This window comes from Neoarius graeffei, chromosome 5, assembly GCF_027579695.1.
Source record: "Neoarius graeffei isolate fNeoGra1 chromosome 5, fNeoGra1.pri, whole genome shotgun sequence".
Lineage (NCBI taxonomy): Eukaryota > Metazoa > Chordata > Actinopteri > Siluriformes > Ariidae > Neoarius > Neoarius graeffei.
The window spans coordinates 102,922,923-102,943,821 of record NC_083573.1 but is presented as its reverse complement, the minus strand read 5'-3'; the positions used below and the strand labels follow the sequence as shown (position 1 = coordinate 102,943,821).

Sequence of the window (20,899 nt, the reverse complement as noted above, 5' to 3'; positions counted from 1 at the left end):
TTTTGTGTGGTTCAGAGATTTTAGCAGAATGAATGTTATTTGGTGAATTCATTCCGTTACAGTGTGTATCCGAATGAGAGAAACTGGAAAACACCACAACACAGTGTCATATCAGGAAGAGCCACTAGATGGAGCTGTATAATTGTCACAGGGTTGAAGGAGATCAGTTCCATCTCCAGCATCTGTTCTGTTCCCCTCCTGTGGTCACCCAAAGCTATTATGCTCATAACGCAATATTAAATGGTAGTATAATAGTCTACAATATGAAACAGCGATTTACAGCAAATTATTCATTTCAATGTAATTTTAAACCATCAGTGTCTCAAAGATGCTTCGAGAAAACAACATGCTGATCAATAATCAGGATATCGATGTGTATTCACACACACACACACAGTACATATACACAGTGTCTTCACACAAATATTTCTAACATTCAATACAGAATTGATAATCATCTTAATATTTATAAAAGACAGCATTTAAAAATCGATTAAAACATTAGTTATGTACAGAGTCAACCAAATTAAACCTCTCATCTGAATTTTATAACTTCAGGAGAAAATAATTTACTTTACGCAGTTATAAACAGTGTGTAACTTTGTGCAATGATCAAATGACTGCAGTGAACTGAGACTATAAGATATTTATGATGTGTTTTAAACATAAATGTGACCTTCTGCTGCATGTAAATGGAAAAACAGAAGCATACTGTACATACAAAACTATTAAATGATGTTTGATGTGCATTAACAGTTTCTGTTTTGCTGTAAAAGATATTAATAAGAAAATATTTATGAGTGTTGAGTTCATTAAAGTTTATTTATCTCAGCTGGTGTATTTTTACAAACAACTAGAGAAGTGGAAGTGCTGACGTTGTACACATCTGATTATCAGTAAATGATGATTTTCAAATCACTTTGTACTGTAAGGGTTTATCCTCATCATCCTCTGTGTGTGAGAGACTCAGATCAGATCAGGATGAAAACTACAATCTGTAAAGAAGGAGAAAAGGGCAGAACGATCAGATTTGATCTTTTTTTTTATCAGAATCAGTCATCAGGTTCATGACAAGAAAAATGTGTCGCAGAACACACAAAGCACAGATTCAAGTTTACAAAATACAAAACCATAAATTATCTCAAAATGTGTGTAAATGAAAGGGGAGGGGATCAATTCTTTCTCAGTGAAACACTGTTGCCTGATACAGCCACCAGGGGCAGGCTCTCTTCCACTCTTTTCAGAGAGAGAACACCAACCACACAACAGTGTTTTTATTTATTACTGTACCAACACATTCAGATACAGAATCCCCTCTGGAGTGGAGAAAGAGACATCAAACCACCAAATCACTCTTACTGTGATTGTGTGTGTGTGTGTGTGTGTGTGTGTGTGTGTGTGTGTGTGTGTGTGCAGACAGTCAGTAACTCACTCTAGTGTCTCCAGTGTACAGTGTGGATCCTTCAGTAGATCAGAGAGCAGCTTCACTCCTGATTCTCCTGGATTATTGTAGTTCAGATTCAGTTCTCTCAGGTGTGATGAGGGATTTGACCTCAGAGCTGAAACCAGAGCAGCACAACCTTCACCTGTAATCCTGCAGTCAGACAACCTGTAGAGAGAAACATCTCACAGTTACAGCATAAATCACTCAGCTTTACTACACAACACACACAATCTTTATATACAGTACACTTACTGTGTGTGTGTGTGTGTGTGTGTGTGTGTGTGTGTGTGAGTACCTCAGTATCTCCAGTGTACAATGTGGATTCTCCAGTCCAGCTTTAAACTTTTAAACTTTAAACCTTATCATGGAACAGAAATGTGAGTGTGTTTCTCTCACACAGAAATCAGAGGACAGGACGCCACATCTGTTAGGACTTGGACTGTTTTGGCCTCTAGAGGCCGCTGTTATTTCCTTTTCGTGTCATGTTTATTTTGGCCTCTAGAGGCCGCCACTGTTCCTGTGTTTTGTGTTTTTGTTAATTGCCTGTTTGTCCTGATTATCTTCACCTGTGTCCTTAATTAGTTTGTGTATTTATACCCCTGAGTTCAGTCCTCTTGTCACGGAGTCTTTGTGCTGTTATGTTCATCTCCAGTTTCCTCTATACCGTGTTCTTTGTTTTGCACTTTGCTTTTCTTTTGGATTTAGTAGTGACTGTGTTTTGTGGATCTTCTGAGCTTTTGCATTTTTGCCTTTTTCTTTTTGAACTTTTGGATTATACTCTTTGTTTTTGTTTTTTTTTTGTTTTGCCCTGGATTGTATATAGTGTACATAGTATAAATAAACCTTTTGATACTTTTTCTACTTCCGCCTCACGCCTCTGCATTTGAGTCATCCCCCTGGTGGCCTAGTGGGGGTTTGCTGGATCATCACACCAACGAACCAGGTTCGAATCCCAGCAAAACCCTAACAGAAAGACTCCGTCATGACCGACTCAGCAGAGGCTGCTTCAACTGTCTACCCGGCCAACCTTCAGGGAATTATGGCAGCTTTGACACGCTTCGGAGCGACCATGGACGCTCATGGACGTATGCTCACCAGCCAACGTGAGGCCCTTGCTCGCCACGAGGAACTGCTTCAGCAAATTGGGAAAACCCTGGCACAGCTGACATCTCTGCCTGCATCTCCTCATCCTGATCCAGCTCCTGCTCCAGTGCCTCCTGCCATGCTGCCTTCTTCACCTCGCGAACCCAGCCTTCCTGCACCACAGAGGTATGACGGCAAGCACAGTGAGTGCCGAGAGTTCCTTACCCAGTGTCAACTCACCTTTGAGCTTCAGCCTACCACCTACACTACGGATCGCCGCAAGATTGCCTTTGTGATCACCTTATTAGCTGGTAAGGCGCGAGCCTGGGCTACTGCTATCTGGCAGAGACAGGGACCTGAGTGCTTTGACTTCCAGCTGTTTTCTGAAGAGATGCTTCGGGTCTTCGATCAGACAGACATCAGTACCGATGCAGCCCGATAGCTCATGTCCATCCGGCAAGGAGGAAGCGTCGCAGATTACGCCATCTCGTTCCGAACGCTCGCAGCAGTAAGTGGATGGAACGAGACTGCCCTGGTGTCAGCCTTCCACCATGGTCTGTCTGACCCTATCAAGGACGGTCTGGCCTCTATTGGATGCCCAAGTGACCTCGAAACCCTCATCTCACATGCTATTCGTCTGGACAACAGGATGAGAGAACGCCACCAAGCCTTGAGCCCCCCCCAGCCTCCCTACCTCTACCTGGAAACCATCTACCTCCTTCAGTGACTGTCCAGAACCCATGCAAGTGGGTCGTACTCGCCTCTCCGCATCTGAGAGGGAGCGCAGAAGGAGGGATAAGTGCTGCATCTACTGTGGCAAGCCTGGTCACTTCCGAGCATCATGTCCCGAACTCTTGGGAAAAGGACCGCCCCGTCCAGCCGAGGGAGGGTTGTGACGGGGCCTACCCTTTCTCCCGGACTCCCTGGCCAAGGAATCTACATCCCGGTCTCCATCTCCTGGGGTGAGTCTGTCCACTCTTGTCAAGCTTTGATAGACTCAGGGGCGGCTGGGAACTTTATGGATATTCACTTCGCCCAAAGCATCAATATACCTACTGCACCTCTTGAAGTCCCTCTGTCTGTGTCTGCCCTCGATGGCCAAGCGTTAGGTGATGGAAGAGTCACCCAAGTTACTTCTCCAGTCTTCCTCCAGTCTCAAGGTCACAAGGAAGAAATATCCCTGCACCTGATTCCTTCACCTGAGTTCCCAGTTATTCTAGGCCTTCCTTGGCTTACTCGCCACAACCCTCTCATAGACTGGGTAACAAGCCAGGTTGTGGAATGGGGCCCTGCATGCCATGCCTCTTGTCTTCTCTCTAGCTCTCCTGTGTCTCCTGCCGAGCCCCCTGATCTCACCGAGTTATCTCAAGTTCCCACAGAGTACTGGGATCTCAAGGAGGTATTCAGCAAGAGCAGGGCCGCCGTTCTTCCTCCGCACCGGGCCTACGACTGTGCCATCGACTTGCTCCCTGGGACTACCCCTCCTCGTGGCAGACTGTTTTCTCTCTCTCAGCCAGAACGCAAGGCCATGGAGGAATACCTCAAAGACGCCCTGGTCTCTGGGTTCATTCGACCCTCCACCTCACCTGCTGGTGCCGGCTTCTTCTTTGTCGGCAAGAAGGATGGGGGGCTCCGACCATGTATTGACTACAGGGGCCTGAACAAGATCACTGTGCGCAACCGATATCCCCTTCCGCTGATGTCCACTGCTTTCGACCTGCTCCAAGGCGCCACCGTCTTCACCAAGTTGGACCTACGGAACGCATACCACCTCATCCGTATCCGACAGGGAGACGAGTGGGAGACTGCCTTTAACACCCCGTCTGGGCACTACGAATACCAGGTGATGCCCTTCGGACTCACCAACGCACCAGCTGTTTTTCAGGCCCTAATCAATGATGTCTTAAGGGACATGATTAACCTGTACGTTTTTGTCTACCTCGACGACATCCTTATCTTCTCCAAGACCGTGCAGGAGCACCGCCACCATGTCCGCCAGGTTCTCCAGAGGCTGCTACAGAACAATCTGTTCGCCAAGGCCCAGAAATGCGAATTTCATGTTCCCAAGGTCTCCTTTCTGGGATTTATTGTACGGACAGGCCAACTCCAAATGGACCCTGCCAAGACCCTGGCCGTCCGGGATTGGCCTACTCCCAAGTCCGTTAAGGAGGTTCAGCGGTTCTTAGGATTCGCTAACTTCTACCGCAAGTTCATCAGGAACTTCAGTTCTGTGGCAGCACCCATGTCAGACCTCACCAAAAGGACAGGTGGATCTTATGTCTGGTCTCCTCAGGCAGAAAAGGCATTCAAAGACCTCAAGGACCGCTTCTGCACGGCACCCATTCTGGTCCTCCCAGACACCTCCCAACCATTCATCGTGGAGGTGGACGCCTCGGACAGTGGTGTCGGCGCGGTGCTCTCTCAACGTTCGGAAGGAAAGCTGCACCCCTGCGCTTACTTCTCCCACTGCCTGAGTCCTGCGGAGTCCCGGTATGATGTGGGGGATCGAGAACTGCTAGCGGTCAAACTGGCCCTTGAGGAGTGGAGGCACTGGCTGGAGGGAGCGCAACATCCATTCCTGGTTTGGACTGACCACAAGAACCTGGAGTACCTCCAGCAAGCCAAGAGACTGAACCCTCGACAGGCTAGGTGGGCCCTGTTTTTCAGTCGGTTTGACTTCACCCTCTCGTACCGCCCCGGCTCCAAGAACACCAAACCTGACGCACTGTCCAGGCTGTTCTCTGCCACTAACAGGGAGAATGAAGTTGGGCCTATTATCCCGGTGTCCCGGATTGTGGCCCCTGTCCGCTGGGGTATTGAGGAGGCTGTTCGACGAGCCCAACGCCAGGACCCCGGTCCTGGGATGGGGCCACCGGGCCTCTTGTATGTCCCACATCAAGCCCGGGCCAAGGTTCTCCAGTGGGGTCACTCTTCCCCTCTCACCGCCCACCCGGGAGCTCGGAGGACCCTGGACTTCCTGAAAAGACGCTTCTGGTGGCCTAACATGGAGAAGGAAGTAAGGTCATTTGTCCTGTCCTGTGAGGTTTGCACCAGAACCAAGAACCCACGACAGCGTCCCCAGGGTCTCCTGCATCCTCTGACCATTCCCCGGCGTCCCTGGTCCCACGTGGCAGTCGACTTCATCACAGGTCTCCCTGAGTCACAAGGTAACACGGTCATTTTGGTCATAGTTGACAGATTCTCCAAGGCCTGCCGCTTCATACCACTGTGCAAACTCCCCTCTGCTCTTGAAACAGCTAAACTTATGTTCAATCATGTCTTCCGAGTCTTTGGTCTTCCACAGGACATCGTCTCAGACCGAGGGCCCCAGTTCTCCTCCCGAGTGTGGCACGGGTTCTGCAAGGTCATCGGAGCCACTGCCAGCCTCTCCTCTGGGTTTCACCCACAGTCCAGTGGTCAGATGGAGAGGCTCAACCAGGACCTGGAAACCACCCTGCGAGGCCTGGCTATGGATAACCCGACATCGTGGAGCACCTGGCTGCCATGGGCAGAGTACGCCCACAACACCCTGCAGTCATCGGCCACCAAGCTGTCGCCATTCCAGTGCCAATTCGGGTTCCAGCCACCTCTGTTTCCGGACCAGGAGGAGGACGCGGGGGTGCCCTCGGTCAACCAATATGTGAGACGGTGTCGCAAGACCTGGAGCAAGGTCAGGAAGACCCTCATCCAGACCTCCAGAACCAACCAGACTCAGTCCAACCGCCATAGAAGACCTGCACACGCTTTCCGCCCTGGGCAGCGGGTTTGGCTGTCCACTAAGGACCTTCCGCTGCGGGTGGAGAACCGCAAGCTTGCTCCTCGCTACATTGGCCCCTTCAAGGTGGTGCGCAGGGTGAACCCTGTCTCCTACCGGCTCCAGTTGCCCCGGACTCTGAGGATCAACCCCACTTTCCATGTTTCCCTGTTGCGGCCCGTACTTACGTCTACGTATGCCCCTGCCCCTAGGAACCCCCCCACCCCCCCGCATCTTCCAGGGGCAGACTGTGTTCACTGTGCATCACCTGCTTGACTCCCGCCGGGTCCGCGGCGGGTTGCAATACCTGGTGGACTGGGAGGGCTATGGTCCTGAGGAGCGCTGCTGGGTTCCTGCTCGGGATGTCCTAGATAAAGAACCGTGTCGGGACTTCCATTCGGCCCATCCGGATCACCCTGGGAACGTCAGGAGACGCTCCTAGAGGGGGGGGGGGTCCTGTTAGGACTTGGACTGTTTTGGCCTCTAGAGGCCGCTGTTATTTCCTTTTCGTGTCATGTTTATTTTGGCCTCTAGAGGCCGCCACTGTTCCTGTGTTTTGTGTTTTTGTTAATTGCCTGTTTGTCCTGATTATCTTCACCTGTGTCCTTAATTAGTTTGTGTATTTATACCCCTGAGTTCAGTCCTCTTGTCACGGAGTCTTTGTGCTGTTATGTTCATCTCCAGTTTCCTCTATACCGTGTTCTTTGTTTTGCACTTTGCTTTTCTTTTGGATTTAGTAGTGACTGTGTTTTGTGGATCTTCTGAGCTTTTGCATTTTTGCCTTTTTCTTTTTGAACTTTTGGATTATACTCTTTGTTTTTGTTTTTTTTGTTTTGCCCTGGATTGTATATAGTGTACATAGTATAAATAAACCTTTTGATACTTTTTCTACTTCCGCCTCACGCCTCTGCATTTGAGTCATCCCCCTGGTGGCCTAGTGGGGGTTTGCTGGATCATCACACCAACGAACCAGGTTCGAATCCCAGCAAAACCCTAACAACATCTGCACATTTACAGGAGCAGCGACGTCTTTCTGCACTCCACAATCTCTCAGCCACAATTTATTATCACACCATTAGCTCATGGACAGAACACACACGTGTGAGAGCGAGCAGACGACAAACACTCCACTCTGACCTGTGTTCAAGTTTCTACAAACTAAACACACACACAGTACTCTCTCTCTCACACACACACACACACACAGTGTTACTGTAATTTGGTTTGGTTAATTTCACATTGAACTGATTTTCCAGAGCACCAAACTGTTTGTACAGTGTCTTGCAAAAGTATTCATCCCCCTTAGTGTTTGTCCTGTTTTGTTGCATTACAAGCTGGAATTAAAATGGATTTTTGGAGGGTTAGCACCATTTGATTTACACAACATGCCAAACACTTTAAAGGTGCATTTCTTTTATTTGACACAAACAAGAATTAAAATAAAAAAATAGAACTCTGGAATGTGCATAGGTATTCACCCCCTTTCATATGAAACCCCTAAATAAGAGCTGCTCAAACCAATTCACTTCATAAGTCACATAATTAGTTTATTAAGATCCACCTGTGTGCAATCAAAGTGTCACATGATCTGTCACATGCCACTGGTTCAGATATGTGGATGCCACCTGGGTTAAAATCAAAACCCATGAGGTGGAAGCCTTCTCTAAGCACATCAATGCAGTGGATCTCAACATCAATTTCACTGGGGAGGACGTCAGTGGGAATAATCTAGCCTTCTTGGATTGTGATGTACACATTAGACAAGACAGAAGCCTTAGCATCGAGGTCTCCCGGAAACCCACACACACAGACCAGTACCTACTCTTCGACTCTCACCACCCACTGGAACACAAATTGGGGGTCATTAGGACCTTGCAACACAGGGCTCAGAACATCCCTACAACGGTAGAGGGAAAAGAGAAGGAGCAGAATCACATCAAGAAAGCACTTCAGGACTGCGGGTATCCCAACTGGTCTTTCTTCAAGAGCAGAAAAAGGAACATAATGGACAAGGAGGATAACAGGAACAAATGCAAGGACATTGTCATTCCCTACATTTCTGGTCTATCTGATAAACTCAGGAGGATCTTCTACAAACATAACATTCCAGACCCAGTAACACCCTGAAGCAGAAACTGGTCCACCCTAAAGACAGAATAGCCAGACACAAACAGGACAATGTAGTGTATGCCATTCAGTGCAGTGAGGAATGCACGGACACGTATATTGGGGAAACAAAACAAATGCTTCACAGGCGCATGGCTCAACACAGAAAGCCAGTTCCTCAGGCCAGGACTCTGCTGTCTACCTTCATCTTAACAACAAAGGACACTCATTTCAGGATTGTAATGTACACATTTTAGCCAAAGAGGATCGTTGGTATGAGCGAGGAGTTAGGCTACATCCACACGACAATGGCAACGAGATGTTATTAAAAAAAATATCGCGTCTACATGGGCAACGGATCAGTAAAATATCAGGTACATATGGCAACGCAACGCTTGCTGAAAATGATGCAGTACACATGCCACACCTCTAGGTGCGCTGTAAGACGGTCCCATCGGAGACACCAGGACAATAGAAGAAGTAAGGACGCATGCGCATAAACTATTATGCGCGAGACTTCATATTAGCCACAAAGTCAGGAAAATCTGTTCGTAAAGTTACGTTATAATGACCAAATGCAATGAAAAGTATTTTTCTAGTCTCACCTGTGAAAGGTAATCCCATGTGATCTCATTTGGACGGTAAACCTGTTGGTACAGTTAAACGCAGCACATGAATGAGGCATCTTTATTCTCCGCTTTGCCCCATCCAATATGGCGGCGAGGATGACGTATGATTCTACGCGGAAGTCAGCGTCTTTAATGGTCCGGAATAAATTGAATGCTACACGTTGATGGATTAATTTGTTCTTCTACGCCCTTTTTGAGGAATGTATTGTAGGACTTAAACCAACATCTGAAGAGGTGAGATCGCTCCTTTTTTTCCCTATTTTTGCTGGCGGGATTGACTCTGCCCTAAGGGCAGAGTCTCTCACTCTCTCTCTCTCTCTCACTTTGCACCATTACACAATAAATATTCACAGTGAAAATATTTTGTAAGTGCGTTTCATGAACCAAGTTATAGGATTTGTTGACAACTCGCATCGAGTTCGTTACACTTCTACCTGGCGTGAAGCACTGACAGTCATGTGGTTGTGACGTCATCGTAAACAAATCCGTTCTACTCATCCAGACAACTTCGCAACGGCGCCGTTGCCAGATCTTTCCACTCTGGAACCTGTTCTCAAAAGATTTCATTTTGGGGCACCCAAAACGCCGGTGCCGTGTGGACGCCAGGCCGAAACGATAAACAATTTTATCAGATTCACCTGAATCCGTTGCCGTGTGGACAGGGCCTAAAAGAAGCCATTTTTGTCAACCTGGAACGGCCATCACTGAACAGAGGTGGGGGTCTAAGATATCATTTATTAGCCACCTGCAATGCAGTCCTTGGCACACTTCCCAGACAACTGAATGCACACCAAAACCCAGCTGTTTTCAGTGACTCACAGGAGGACAGAGAGAATTAGCATTCCATTGATCACCCTAACGGGCAATCCATTGATCACCCTAATGACTCTCGAGGCCATCCACACCCAGCCCCCAGTGACCCACACCAACAGGATGACTCAACGACACCTTAGATGAACTTTTCATCCATGAGAGGATAAATACCTGATACTCCCTATTAGTCAGACAGAACTGAAGAAGCCTTTCGGATGAGAGGTGAAACGTCTTCAATAATCTTCAAGCAAGTCCAGTTGCTCTCTTTTGCCACCCACAGTTCACTATGACCTGGATGACTGAGAATCTTCACAGACTACTAAGCAAGCAACATGAAAACCAAGGAGCCTCCAAACAGGTCAGAGACAAAGTTGTGGAGAAGTATAGATCAGTGTTGGGTTATAAAAAATATCCCAAACTTTGAATATCCCATGGAGCGCCATTAAATCCATTATAGCAAAATGGAAAGAATATGGCACCACTACAATCCTGACAAGAGAAGGACCCGCCCACCAAAACTCACAGACCGGGCAAGGAGGGCATTAATCAGAGATGCAATAAAGACACCAAAGATAACACTGAAGGAGCTGCAAAGATCCACAGTGGAGATGGGAGTATCTGTCCATTGGACCACTTTAAACTGTACACCCCACAGAGTGGGCAGGGCTTTATGGAAGAGTGGCCAGAAAAAAGCCACTGCTGAAGAAAACACGTTTGGAGTTTTCCCAACAGCATGTGGCAGACTCCCCAAACACATGGAAGATTCTCAAGTCAAATGAGACTAAAACAGAACTTTGTGGCCATCATGGGAAATGCCATGTGTGACACAGACCCATCACCCTGAGAACAACATTCCGACAGTGAAACATGGTGGTGGCAGCATCATGCTGTGGGGATGTTTTTCATCCGCAGGGACAGGAAAGCTGGTCAGGACCGAAGGAAAGATGGATGGCACTAAATACAGGGCGATTCTGGAGGAAAACCTGTTTGAGTCGGCCAGAGGTTTGAGACTGGGATGAAGGTTCACATTCCAGCAGGACAATGATCCTAAAGATACTGCTAAAGCTACACTGGAATAGTTTAAAGGATATGGGACATGAAACATAAATGCACGCTATATCAGTTTCTTTCCATTAAAAATATGAATTAATTGCATCAACAAATACAAAATCATCTATTAAATTCAGCAAAATCGTTATATTCGTGATGATTATATGGCATTTCTGCTCGACTTCCGATATGCATTTTCTACAACCGGAAGAGCCGCTGTCATGTGATCATACGTCACAAAAACTTTCGGGCACAGCACAAGCGGGTAGATGAATGGAGAAGCGGATGACAAGAAAATTGTTTTTATAGTCTTTAAAGTACATTGGACATCATACATTGGACATCATGGTGTATTGTGCTGCTTATGGTTGCAATAATTCCAATGAGAAATGCCCTGGAGTAAGTTTTTTTGCATTCCCCAAGGAATATACACGATGTGAATTGGCAAACCGGCCGTTTGGTAAGCATTTTTTTTAAATTATGCGCGAATAAAACATAGAGTTGACAAATTTCAATGCAACAATTGATATCGGTTATGTTTTCAAAACAATTGAATAATTTTCTAGAGCAACTATGCGGATTCCGACATAAACATCGGTGAGGACAATAGGCCGTATAGCCGGGTTCATGGAGGCAGTGATAGCGCCATAATATACAGGGCCGAACATTCCTATAACTGTAGAGACAGTCAAGAAATCCTGTAACATTAATGGACATTTAAATAAATGTTATGTTGGTAAGTTTGTTTAACTTTTCTTAATTTTCATCTCTTTCGCCAAACGGCATAGTGTTGTTGGCTGTGTGATGGCGTTTCACCATTTTGAATGTTTTCATCTCGGACTCTGGAAGCATTGTATCTCAATCAATCTCGAAAAATATCAGCAAAAAAAAAAATAGCTTGCAACGGACTTTAGCTAGATCTATGATGAACTTTCAATGTATGATACAAAAATAATACTTCTTTCAACAGATCATTAGCCTTTGAGCAGAATTGTTTTTAACTTACCAGGAAGTGTTATCGAGCCGACCGCTTTCAGTTTCATGGGGACTGAATGAACCCTCACTCTCAGAATCATCTGACCCGTCAGAGTAAAGACAAGATCCATGTTCATGTGAATTTCCAGCTATCGGTTCGAATTGATAGGGTCTAACTTCACATCTCTGTGAAACATCGGGAATATCACTGTCGATGGTGTCCATTTCGGTAACCTGTTTACATTAGATTCCCAAGCGCTGGCTCCTTGGAAAGTTTTTGTTATGTCACGGGTCACGTGACCACCTAGCTCATTAACGAATCCTTGTTTTACGCTGATGTATAAAAAAACTTGAATAATGTGATGATTTTCACATTTTTGACGCCCTGCAGTGATTTAGATGGCATTTCTTATGTCCTTTATACATAATTATGCCCAGAAAAAAATCCATGTCCCATATCCTTTAAAGGGAAACATTTAAATGCCTTGCAATGATCTAATCAAAGCCCAGACCTCAATCCAATTGAGAATCTGTGGCATAACTTGATTGCTGTACACCAACACAACCCATCTAACTTGAAGGAGTTGGAGCAGTTTTGCCTTGAGGAATGGGCAAAAATCCCAGTGGCTAGATGTACTAAGCCAGTGTTTCTCAACCACTGGGCTGCAGCCCATGAGTGGACCACGAAGCGCCAGCAAGTGGGCTGCGAATTTTTTTCCCCAAGTTTAAAGCCAAATACTAAATAGTTCAGGATGTCGTAGTGTCCCAAATTCAGTAGCTGGTTTGCTGTACACCTTTCAAGTAGAATAAATACATTTGTGGGTAAATTAAGAAGCCTTTATTTTTGTCACATTACTACTTTACATTTAACTCGCGTGTGCACAAAGAGAGAGAGAGAGAGAGAGAGAGAGAGAGAGAGCAGAATAAATAAATATGTTTGTAGGTAAATTATATGGATCTGTGATGCCTGCTGGAAGAGAAGAGCAGGGAGGTTTGAGAATCGAGCGGCTGTCATTTGTTTACACTTGATACTAAAACTTGTAGCGTCCTAGCAACCATCGCAAAGACGCCGACAAAAAGCCCAGAAATTTCTCCTTACCCGGGCAAAAACGATACAGGATTTATCTTGTAGTGTTCTGATTTCCAGATCTTTAACTCAGCCACATAAAAAGTTGTTCTCCTCCATCCTCTTCCAGGTTTTCATCTGTGTGTCTGTGTAGAACGATGTCTGCAGCACCAGGGAGTCTGAAATGTTGGGGAACTCAACGGATGGATAATTTTCCAACTCATAATGAATGAATGAATGAATGAATGAATGAATTACTTTATTTAAAGACGATAAGTTGATCAGCGGAGCTGGTGGGGTCGTGTACAGATACAATCATTACAAATACAAAAGACTAAAAATATACACAGTCTTTAAAAAAATCCTTAAAATCTGTTGATTATCTTCACATTAAGTTCATTAACATTATGCTTAACTATTGTTTTTGTATTTAGTTACGGCTACAAGAGGATCAAAATTTATTCTCCTAATATCAAATTTAGCTAGTAAACTTTTGTTTCACAAGAAAAATCCTTCTTTGTTAGTGTGTAAGGATCAAATCCCACTGTGGTTTCTATATCCACTTCTTGGGTTTAATAACTTGCTTGTTTACTGAACGCAAACATGGCAATAAGTTCCTGTGTTAATGGACCAGACTCCACTTTTGGATCATTCATCCCTTTTGGCTGAGAATGACCTGCATGCATGGTTTGGCTTCTGGCACATCCATACAGTTTTAAATACAACACCTACAATTAAAACAGTTTTTATCGGATTTATTTAATTCCTGGGCTCCCATCTGTAACAGGGAGTGATGTTGCATCCCATGAATACAGTTTACAAGAGATTATTAGATTCTAATAGAATAGATGAGCCAAAATAATTGGGGATCTTTTTTAATGAGCCCCGACTCGGTACAAGTATGAACAGGTTGGCCTCGAAGCAGAAAAGGTTGAGAACCCCTGTGCTAAGCTAATCGAGACATTCCCTAAGAGACTTGCAGCTGGAATTGCAGCAGAAAGTGGCTCTACAAGGTACTGGCTTTGGGGGTTGAATACCTATGCCCACTCTAGATTGCTGGTTTTTTTTTTTTTTTTTGGGGGGGGGGATCATCATATTTTTTGTTTGTGTTACAATAAAACTATTTTCAGCTTTAATGTGGTCGGCATGTTGTGCAAATCAAATGGTGCTAACCCTCCAAACATCCATTTTAATTCCAGATTGTAATGTGACAAAACAGGACAAACTCCAAGGGGGTGAATACTTTTGCAAGACACTGTCCATGAGGGAGTTCTCTGATTGGTCAGGAGTTTGTCAGGGTGGGGTTTGATGGACACTTCTTATTAGGGTTGTTTTACTGCTGGAGGTCAAGATTTTGGGGAAAATATGATGTAATTATTTGAACTGAACACAAAGTTGTGTGTTGAGTTTCAAACAGACAGTAAAACAGTTGGTGTGTATCATTCTCTGCTCACACACACACCTCTGATTTCTGGGGGTTTGGAGTGGACCTGAGTACAGGTGGTGTGTTCACGTGTGTCAGAAGGTTGGTTTAATAACCTGTTAGTGTAAAAAGTGAAACCATCTCCTGTAAAAGTACCAGAGGTTTGTTTCTGTGTGTGCGTGTTTGTGTGTGTACCTCAGTGTCTCCAGTGTACAGTGTGGATTCTCCAGTCCAGCAGAGAGCAGCTTCACTCCTGAATCCTGCAGGTTATTGTAACTCAGGTTCAGTTCTCTCAGTCTGGAGGAGTTTGAGCTGAGAACTGAGGACAGAACTCTACAGCTTTCCTCTGTCAGATTACACTCACGCAGACTGGAAGAGAAATGATGAAATCTGTGAATATCTGATGGATAAATGCAGTGTGTTCCATCAGTTGTGAAATAAAGTGTCTCCCTGAACACAAGGTTCTGATGTCAGAATAAAAATATAAAATAAAGAGACTGTGTGTTTGGACTTGGACAGATCCACGTGTCTCAGCTCATATGAGACGATGGATTTAACTACAAGAAAGGGAAAGGGACGGATAGAGGTGGAGACACAAGATCTAAACAGCTAGAATTACAATTCACAAGTTTAATTTTTATTGATTGATGATATGGAATTAATGTAGAAAGTAAACCTGATTCTCATCGACACATTTCAGTTTCTTATAGAATAATACATTACACTTTAAACAACACATCAGTTTAGTTCAGTGTTTCTCAAACTTTTTCAGACCAAGGAACACTTTATTAATAAAAATATCTCGCGGACCACCAAACCCCCTAATTATCCCGAACAAAAAACAATGAGCCGACTTCAACAGGATATTACAAATTACACCCTAATGAAATGACAGTTTTCCAAATAGTATCGTCATCTCACTCATTGCTGTCCTTATCTTAATGGGAAGAATGGTGCTGCTTATTCTGATCCATCAGTGAAGCAATGTCTGGCTCCAAACTGGACAGTTTTAATCTCATATTGGGGGCCACATTGATCCAGTTGCGCTGCTTTGTTTTCAGTCCAACCAGAGTGGAAAATCCAACTTCCCAGTTGTACGTGGTTGAAAATGGCATTAAAGGTGTAATTGCATCATTTTTTCATTAATTGTGCGGTGGTCTCTAGTATGAATGAATGCCCTGTGAGCCAGTTTTGGTGAAAAAAATGCTGTGGTGCTCCTGTTTCAGGCTGTTCTAGTTTGGTGGAGGAGTGGGTGGGGAGAGAACGACAGGATTTCAGCTCTTACTCATGAATATTCATGCCATGTAAACATATCGCTTCTGATTGGCTAACAGCACTGTGACGCTCCCTCCAGTGGGTTATGGGCGAGACCATGACTACTAATTTTTGAAGTGACGCAAGTTCGTAGGGCTTTTTCTGATTCGCTCGTTTTTCCATCTATTTTCTTTCATAGGCTAATACAGGGAATGGGGTGAGAAGAACATTTTCACGTGCAGCATGCATATGCAACTTGGAGTGACCTATGGTATTTCAAAAAGAGCAAGTATTAAACGGTTTGTCGTCGAATGACACCTTTAACAGTTTCAGAGCAGAGTCAGCCAGTTCAGGAGGTTCAGGTTGGATGTGGACCCAAAAGTCTGTCAAGCATTTCTCTTTAAACGTCATCTTCAGTGTCCCATCTGATGCAACGTCCACAAGATCGTCAACCTCTCTTGGTGATAGCTTGGAACTGACGTGCTCAATGTGTTTTCTGTCTCCAAATGGATTTCTGATCCACTCAAAGCCCACATCTAATTCTGGGAAAGATCTCCACAATTCAGAGGTGGACAAAGTACCCAAGTTCATTACTCAAGTCAAAGTACAGATCCCACTGATCAAATGTTACTCCAATGCAAGTGAAAGTTGAACAGTCAAATTTTTACTTCACTTAAAGTACTGAAGTACTTGATTTTATAAACACTTAAGTCTTTAAAATACATTTTCTGTCAACATATTGTTGTATTATTGCCACAACACTTACAAAACCTAATGCCTCTGAAACAACCGACTGGATTTACTGACCAACTTGTAGAACCTGTAGAATAAACACCTGGTAGAATGTTACAAAATGAAACACAACTGAACTGAAAAAGAGCCGTTGCCATTTATTTATTTATTAATTAATCGTAACGCTCCTCCCCACCCCACAGAGCAGCATGGTCGTGTTCTGACCCAGCTCTGGCAGTGTGTGCACACATGTATGTGTACGTTAATCAGGAAGACAGTGGAATAGCTGTAAACGCAGCTTCCTCAGAAAATAAAAATGACGATCCAACCTGATTAAAACCCAGATCCACACCTCAAGCTTAATAACTGTCCAACAGCAACACTGCTTTAAGCAAGACAAAAAAATGCAAGACCATCATCTGCCATCAAAACAAAAAATTCCGAAAATTTGTTGTGACTGACGAGTAAAATACTGTCCATCTCACATGTCGCGCGCATGTGTGTGTGTGTATACATGAGTAAGTGTATGTATTCATGCACATATGAATCTGCCTGTGGAATCATGGTAATTTAACAATAAGCTAGCTAGTCAGTGAAGCTCCACCTGACGCTAGCAAACTCTTTTCAAACTCAAAATCATATTGGGTCGCTAACATTACTAGAAAAGACAGATTTGTACATTCTGTTTACTTGTACAAGATTATGCTAAAACATATTTCTGAAAGGACTTCAGATAAGTTAACGTTATTCATGTTAGCGTAACTCCATTTTTACATGCTAGCTAACAGTGTCCAAGTTAACTAGCTATGTGTAAATGTTAGCTGTGGACAAGACTATGGCAACTTGGCAGGAAAATCCAGAGAAAGTCATTTGAATAAGCAGACTGCAGAGATATTGCAACGTTATCGCTAGCTCTAAAGCACAGTCAACTTTATGAAAAGCTTTTTCTTGGAATAAAACATTTACATACTTTAATATCCTTCAGCAGGTCAGACAGCAAGTTTTTGTCGGCTATGACGTGCTTCGTTTTAGGCAAACAGAGCAAACATTTAAAACGAAACCAATCGTTATTCCTTTCAGAAAACTGAAACATGGGTGACTTTGGGTAAGCTTTCTCTTGGAATAAAACTTTTACAAACCTCAATATGCTTCCGCGGATCGGACAACGAGTTTTTGTAGACTGTGATTTACTCCATTTTAGGCAAAAAAAAAATTAAATGAAACGACTCGTTATTCCTTTCAGAAAACTGAAACATGGGTGTGTGCATTCCCCAGAAGAACCGCCTCCTTCCATTCTGCCATCAACTGATCGTGTTAAATAATTCTGCGGAGAAATCACTGAGCTTGATTTTATAGTCTGTGGACGTGACGTGACCCGAGGGATTACTGATCGGCTGTCTCAGGGTCACCTGCGAAAAAAACACGCTTTAGAAAAGAAAAAACATGCTCTTTCAAAGCTGCTTCAGAGTAACGAGTAACGAGGACCTTGATAGAAATATAGTGGAGTAAAAAGTACGATATTTGTCTTTCAAATGGAGTGAAGTTAAAGTCATAAGTTGCCAAAAAAAAATACTGAAGTAAAGTACGGATACTCAAAAAGTGTACTTAAGTACAGAACTCAAGTAAATGTACTTAATTTTTTGAATTTCCCTCCGGGGATTAATAAAGTAATTCTGATTCTGATTACTGTCCACCTCTGCCCAATTGTGAGGGAAGGCCGTGCAGATATTCCTTAAAGGCTGCAACTGTGCCGCCATCCCGGACCTCCTCGGCAGTGAGAAGAAAATCTGCCAGCGTAGGGAAACTATCGAATTCTTGGCGATCGAGACGGGCAAACCACAATTCCATCTTGAGGCGTGCGGCTTTAATTTTGTCCTGGACAGTAAAGACTGTGATGGCTTTTCCTTGCAGCGCTAAATTCATGGTATTGAGAGTGCTGAACAGATCAGCAAGATAAACCAATTTTGCGAGCCATCGGAAATCCTGCATTCTGTCATACAGTTCATCACTTTGATGCAGGAATAACTTGACCTCATCACGCAGTTCAAATAGACGGGTGAGAACTTTCCCATGCAATAACCAGCGAACTTCAGTCTGAAAAAGAAGTTTCGTGTGCTCGCTTCCCATTTCTTCACACTGAGCTTTAAAAAGACGTGTGCTCAGTGCTTTGCTTTTACTCAGATTAACTATTTTCACAGACTCGTCCAGGACTGGTTTAAGACACTGGGGCATTTTTTCACTGCCAGTTGCTCTCTGTGAATGCAGCAGTGTGTTGCTGTGGCAGATGGTGCTACTGTGCAGACACGCGCAGCGAGGCCCTTGTATTCTGCCGTCATCGCAGTCGCATCGTCTGTGCAAATGCCAACGCATCTTGTCCAGTCAGTGTTATTCTGCACAATGAAATCATTAAGTGAGTTAAAAATCACTTCTCCTGTGGTGTTGGTCAGCAGGGAGTGACAAAAAAAGAAAATCATCATGCACAGCACCGTCATATATATATACACCTTACAAAACACAGGAGATTTGCCTCGTTCTCAATATCAGTGGATTCACTCATTTGCAGAGAGAAAAAGTGACTTTGACGTAAACGTGTCACCAGCTGCTCTTGGACATTTTCAGCCATGGATGTTCTGCACCACTGGACAGTGTCATTGGACAGAGGTACCCTGTTCATTTCATCACTTGCTTTCCCCCCAAGCATTATGTTAGCCATAACCTTTGCAGCTGGCTGAACTAAAGTCTCGCCTATTGAATGAGGTTTGCCTGCTTTCGCGATCAGCAGGGAGACCCTGTATGAAGCTGCTGGAGCTTTCGCATTTTCCGAAGGCAAAAAAAACTGAGGCTTCCTTTCTTGTGTGATGCTGAAGCTCTTCACATTTTCTCTCAAAAATGCAGTCGGTTTGTTGATGTAATCCTTGTGTTTAGTTTCGAAGTGCTGCTTGAGCTTAGCAGGTTTCATTGCCTCGTTGGCCAATGTTTCATAGCACAGAACACAATGTGGTTTCGGATCCTCCGCATTCCCAGTCCAAAAAAATCCAAATTTGATGTAGTCGCTGTGGGATTTTCCTTTCGCTTTAGCACTCGATTTTCCATGGTCATGTTGAGCTTCACTACTACTCTGAGGGAGCTCCTGCAGCAAACTATCCTGGGACTCCATATCAGTGCTCACTGAATCATCATGTCTTTGCACTTTGTCCTTGCTCGTGTCAGACGTTTCTTGTGCTTTTCTTTAGACTGACCCGCTCTTCAGCCACCGATCCGTTATCTTTTTGACAGGTTGATGCTGAGTCTAACTTGGTAACTCGTAGTTTCTCCGCATTCCACATTCAGAGGTGACGTTGATTATGAAAGTGTAACCGAAACTGACGGAGCCATAGGCAGTGTCACAAAACTGTTGCCTTGCTTAATGTCAGACAAATTCAAATAATAGGGGACTATTTGAATTTACAGAGGACTTTATTCAATATAGAAAACGACTCATCTGTGAGACTGAGAACTTTGCTTTTGGAGTCACATCGGTGATTCGAGAAACACTGATAAAACGTGATATTTTACATCAACTTGCGGAGCAGCAGGGGGGGGGGGGGTCGCTCATGGAGCATATTTTGAGAAACAGTGATTGAGTTCACTGTGGAGAAGATGGAACATGAAACGTGTGTGTGTGTGTGTGTGTGTGTGTGTGTGTGTGTGTGTGTGTGTGTGTAGAGACAGTCAGTAACTCACTGTAGTGTCTCCAGTGTACAGTGTGGATCCTTCAGTAGATCAGAGAGCAGCTTCACTCCTGATTCTCCTGGATTATTGTAGTTCAGATTCAGTTCTCTCAGGTGTGATGAGGGATTTGACCTCAGAGCTGAAACCAGAGCAGCACAACCTTCACCTGTAATACTGCAGTAAGACAACCTGTAGAGAGAAACATCTCACAGTTAAAGCATAAATCACTCAGCTTTACTACACAACACACACAATCTTTATATACAGTACACTTACTGTGTGTGTGTGTGTGTGTGTGTGTGTGTGTGTGTGTGTGTGTGTGTGTGTACCTCAGTGTCTCCAGTGTACAGTGTGGATTCTCCAGTCCAGCAGAGAGCAGCTTCACTCCTGAATCCTGCAGGTTATTGCCTCTCAGGTCCAGTTCTCTCAGTCTGGAGGAGTTTGAGCTGAGAACTGAGGACAGAACTCTACAGCTTTCCTCTGTCAGATTACACCCACACAGACTGGAAGAGAAATGATGAAATATCAGAACACTGATCTCAAACACACAAACACAGCCATAATCCAGCTAAACTTTAGCATGGAACAGAAATGTGAGTGTGTTTCTCTCACACAGAAATCAGAGGACAGGACGCCACATCAGCACATTTACAGGAGCAGCAACGTCTTTCTGCACTCCACAATCTCTCAGCTACAATTTATTATCACACCATTAGCTCATGGACAGAACACACACGTGTGAGAGCGAGCAGCCGACAAACACTCCACTCTGATCTGTGTTCAAGTTTCTACAAACTAAACACACACACTACTCTCTCTCTCTCTCTCTCTCTCTCACACACACACACACACACACACA

At 44.4% G+C, this 20,899-nt stretch overlaps 1 protein-coding gene across 2 annotated transcripts in view; it reads right to left on the bottom strand.

Annotated features, from left to right (window-relative positions):
- Nucleotides 1–496: 496 nt before the first annotated feature.
- The window catches only part of LOC132887168 (NACHT, LRR and PYD domains-containing protein 12-like), a 102,347-nt gene continuing 81,944 nt past the window's right edge, over nucleotides 497–20,899 (bottom strand). For both annotated transcript variants that reach the window (XM_060922638.1, XM_060922637.1), the window contains 5 exons: nucleotides 20,370–20,543; nucleotides 20,053–20,229; nucleotides 14,539–14,712; nucleotides 1,433–1,609; nucleotides 497–995 (listed from right to left, as the gene is read on the bottom strand). In XM_060922638.1, the coding sequence (XP_060778621.1) occupies nucleotides 989–995; nucleotides 1,433–1,609; nucleotides 14,539–14,712; nucleotides 20,053–20,229; nucleotides 20,370–20,543 (709 nt within the window). In that variant the 3' untranslated portion in view covers nucleotides 497–988. The remainder of the gene's footprint in view (nucleotides 996–1,432; nucleotides 1,610–14,538; nucleotides 14,713–20,052; nucleotides 20,230–20,369; nucleotides 20,544–20,899) is intronic.